The 3,647-nt window shown below is 29.7% G+C and overlaps 1 protein-coding gene across 1 annotated transcript; it reads left to right on the top strand.

Annotated features, from left to right (window-relative positions):
* Positions 1-1,119: 1,119 nt before the first annotated feature.
* LOC136986792 (uncharacterized) lies at positions 1,120-2,659 on the top strand. The gene is made up of 5 exons (XM_067284407.1): positions 1,120-1,124; positions 1,317-1,460; positions 1,814-2,121; positions 2,188-2,336; positions 2,406-2,659. The coding sequence occupies exons 3-5, from the start codon at positions 2,051-2,053 to the stop codon at positions 2,627-2,629; spliced, it is 444 nt and encodes a 147-aa protein (XP_067140508.1). The 5' UTR covers positions 1,120-1,124; positions 1,317-1,460; positions 1,814-2,050; the 3' UTR covers positions 2,630-2,659.
* The last annotated feature ends 988 nt before the right edge of the window (positions 2,660-3,647 follow it).

The raw sequence follows: 3,647 nt of genomic DNA, 5'->3' as shown, positions 1-3,647 counted from the left end.
CAAATTTTTAAATATAAAAATACTTATTGCATAAGAAATTTTTAAAACATATTTGATTATTTATTATAGAAATTAATCAATATGTACACTACCAATGTGTTAATTAATATAATTTTGAATAAATCACTTCTACTGCTTTATAGTAGCTTCATATGTACTGTACTATTGTATTCATTAGGAGTATAAAAGATGTAGGTTTACTATTATAATTAAATAATATTACAGTATTCGAAACTTTCATAAAAATATTTTACTAATTTTATTACTTTATATATATCTTATAATTATTTATTTTGAAATGATATAAATCTTAGGGTGCGACTATGCAGACGCGAGCGAGCGAATTTTTGGAGAGAGCGAGAATAAGTGGCGAGAAGAGGTGATGACATTTCTCGCTCCCTTTTGTTTCTCGCTCTCGATTATACGACCACACAGCGCGCGAGCGAACGAGAGAAAGCGGCGTGAAGTTAATGAGTCACGTGTTCTCGTCGAACTTGACGAGTGAAGCTATTGTTATATACAAATAAAACACAAAATGGTTCGACATCGACGCTTCTTACTAGCAAAAAAAAAGTTGTTATTATTAGGATTACTGCACGAAGAAATAAAAATAAAACGACGATACGGTGTTCATCCTCTATGGAAACAGCGAAAAGCTAAAAGACATTATAATAATTTGGTAAGAAAATAGAATTTGTATAATTTCATGTTTGTCTGTAGTTTGAATAATATTAAAACAAAAATCTTTTTATATATAGATGAAAGACAAGAGAAATAATCATTCCTCATTTTTTCGGAACTATTTACGGATGGCTCCGTCACAGTTCGATCAGTTATTACGGCTGACTGCTGATCGATTACAAAAATATAGTAATAATGAGTCAATTTCTCCTGGTGAACGTTTAGCGATTACATTAAGGTAAAATTCGAATATAATAGTTCAGATAAAAATTTAAAATTAAATAATTTATCAACTAATTAAATGCTTTTCTAGATTTTTGGCAACTGGAGACTCTTACAAGTCTTTAGCCTATGCATTTTATGTAGGATTCTCCACAATCTAAAAAATTATTCCAGAAACTTGCCAAGTTATTTGGGATACACTTAGAAAAAAATACATTCCCGTGAGTATTCATGTATGTCTGGTATATAACATAGAAAATATACACTACAATGCTATGTAAAATTTCATACATAATTGTAATTAAGTATTGTGATAATTCCATACTTTTGCACTGCATTTTATTTTAATATATATATATATTGCATTAGTTTATTCTGAAATATATCTGCTGTACTGTGTGCATTCCTTGCAGGAACCTACTGAACAGATATGGAGGAAGTCTGCCATAGAATTTGAAAAATTATGGCAATTCCCAAATTGCTGTGGAGCAGTTGATGGCAAGCATGTCAACATTCAGCAGCCTGCAAATAGTGGCTCTCAATTTTACAATTATAAGGTGATTTTCAAAAAGAATGAATAACTTGCAATGCAATCTTTTAATCTTATTTTAAAACATTAGTTTCTCATAATGCATTTTATAACATATAGAGTAAACAGATAATGAATATATTTATCAGTTATTTATGATTTAGAGAAACAATTTCTGATGGATAAAGTTTTTAAAGACAATTGTAATGTACAAATGAAGATATTAATACTTTCAATCAAGGAATTGTGTTCTATTGACCTATCTATATACTATTTTAAAAGCTTGTTAAAAATTATGATAAAATTATTAATGCTCAACCATGTCAAGAAATCTGAAATAGATAAAATTCAAGAATTTTAATTTGTTTAAATTTCTTCCAGGGAACTAACTCCATTATATTGTTAGGCATAGCTGATGCACATTGCAGATTCTTGGCTGTTGATATTGGTGCATATGGCTCATTTTCTGATGGAGGAGTTCTGAAGGCGTCAGTACTAGGCAGAAAATTGAAAAATGGAACATTGGGGATACCAAGTTCAAGTATTCTGCCTAATTCAAATACTTTATCTCCACATGTGTTGATAGGAGATGAAGCATTTCAACTACGCCCAGATTTTATGAGACCGTATCCTGGTAGACAACTGTCCCCTTTGCAGAGTGTGTTTAATTATCGCTTAAGTCGAGCAAGGTATATTTATATTTTTTTTACATTAATAGTTATAATTCTAGATACAAATAATTAATGTATTTGTAGGCGTTGTATTGAATGTGCCTTTGGTATACTTGCCAACCGATGGAGAATTTTTCGAAGGCCCATTGCTTTAGCACCAGATAACGTAGATAAAGTAATAAAAGCAGCTGTTGTGCTGCACAATTTTATGATCACTGAGAATAATTTATCAGGTATCATTTGTTACAATAATTATTTTTATTTGTTATATTTTGTATTTATAGTATTAATGTGTCTTCTAGATGAAGCAGCATATTGCCCAGAAGGATACAGAGACTATTTAGATACTAATGGTGTATTTTGCGAAGGTTCATGGCGCACAGATGAATTGTGTGAGCAATGGAAACCATTTAAACAAAATGTATCACGCAATTTTTCAAAATTGGCAGGAGATATTAGAGATAAATTTGCCATATATTTTGTTTCAGAAGGAAATGTATCTTGGCAATGGAATAATATATATTGATTAAATAAACAAAAATTGTTTAAAAAGTAATGTTTATTAATAATTATTAATCTGACACATCATCAATAAAACTATTCACTATATCAATAACCGTCCTTTCGCACAATCTTCTTTTTTTTGATGGCACTTGCTTCATTAAGGTGTCAAGATATAGTGCGAAAGGACTCCCTTGACATTCATTCAATTCTCTGAAAAGAAATAAATTTTTAATGTTCTGAATTGTAATTTTTTATAAAATTTTGTCAAACAGATTTTGACAATTATTACATATAAAATTGTTCTGTACATAGAAAATATATTCTCACCTATTTACATTACTAATTTCTTTTAGTAACTGTTCTGGAAAGGATGTTTTCCTCTTCTTTGGATGAGGATGAGGATGAGGATGTGATGTGGACGGTGAAACTTCTTCTATATTCACATCACAACCCATAGCAATATTTTCTAAAATCTGAAGTATTTGTTGAGATTTAGAAATAGAACAATAAAAAATAATTTTAAAGATTACAAAAAGAATACATACTTCTGATGCAGTTGGTTCCATATTTTCATTTATTTCAGTTTCTGAAATATTTGATTGTGTTCTGGAAAATAAGTATAATAATACTATTGTATGAAATGTTCTACTTGTACCTTAGAAAACTACTAATAAAATAAAATTTATTTATCATTATTTTAAAATATTAATGTAAAGATTCTTACTCTCTAGCTTCTACCACATCAGCTAAAAACTGTAACTGTGAATAAAAGATCCATTTAGGCTTTTTGGCTTCTAAGCCACTTCCACTCCTTGGCAAGCTGTTGTGGATAGCCCGGAACTGATCACAGAGATTTTTCCATAACTTCTTGCATCTGGTTACTGCAAATATAAAAACTAATTTATTAACAACTACTGTATAATTTAACTCATAAATAATCAATCAGTTTTATATTTCGACATTAATTACAAGAGCTTTTAGTTATATTGCACGTGTCCTGAGACAAAGAAAAGCACGGTATATCCGACGACGCGATGTAA

The sequence above is a fragment of the Centruroides vittatus genome, unplaced genomic scaffold (assembly GCF_030686945.1).
Source record: "Centruroides vittatus isolate TY-2023 unplaced genomic scaffold, ASM3068694v2 scaffold_1172, whole genome shotgun sequence".
NCBI lineage: Eukaryota > Metazoa > Arthropoda > Arachnida > Scorpiones > Buthidae > Centruroides > Centruroides vittatus.
The sequence above is the reverse complement of the archived record's forward strand: the minus strand, read 5'-3'. Positions and strand labels throughout refer to the sequence as shown.

Coding starts and splice junctions, on each gene's coding strand:
- LOC136986792 (XM_067284407.1), top strand. CDS start 2,051: ATGAGACCGTATCCTGGTAGACAACTGTCCCCTTTGCAGAGTGTGTTT. Junction 2,122..2,187: donor TATCGCTTAAGTCGAGCAAG/GTATATTTATAT, acceptor ATGTATTTGTAG/GCGTTGTATTGAATGTGCCT. Junction 2,337..2,405: donor CACTGAGAATAATTTATCAG/GTATCATTTGTT, acceptor TGTGTCTTCTAG/ATGAAGCAGCATATTGCCCA.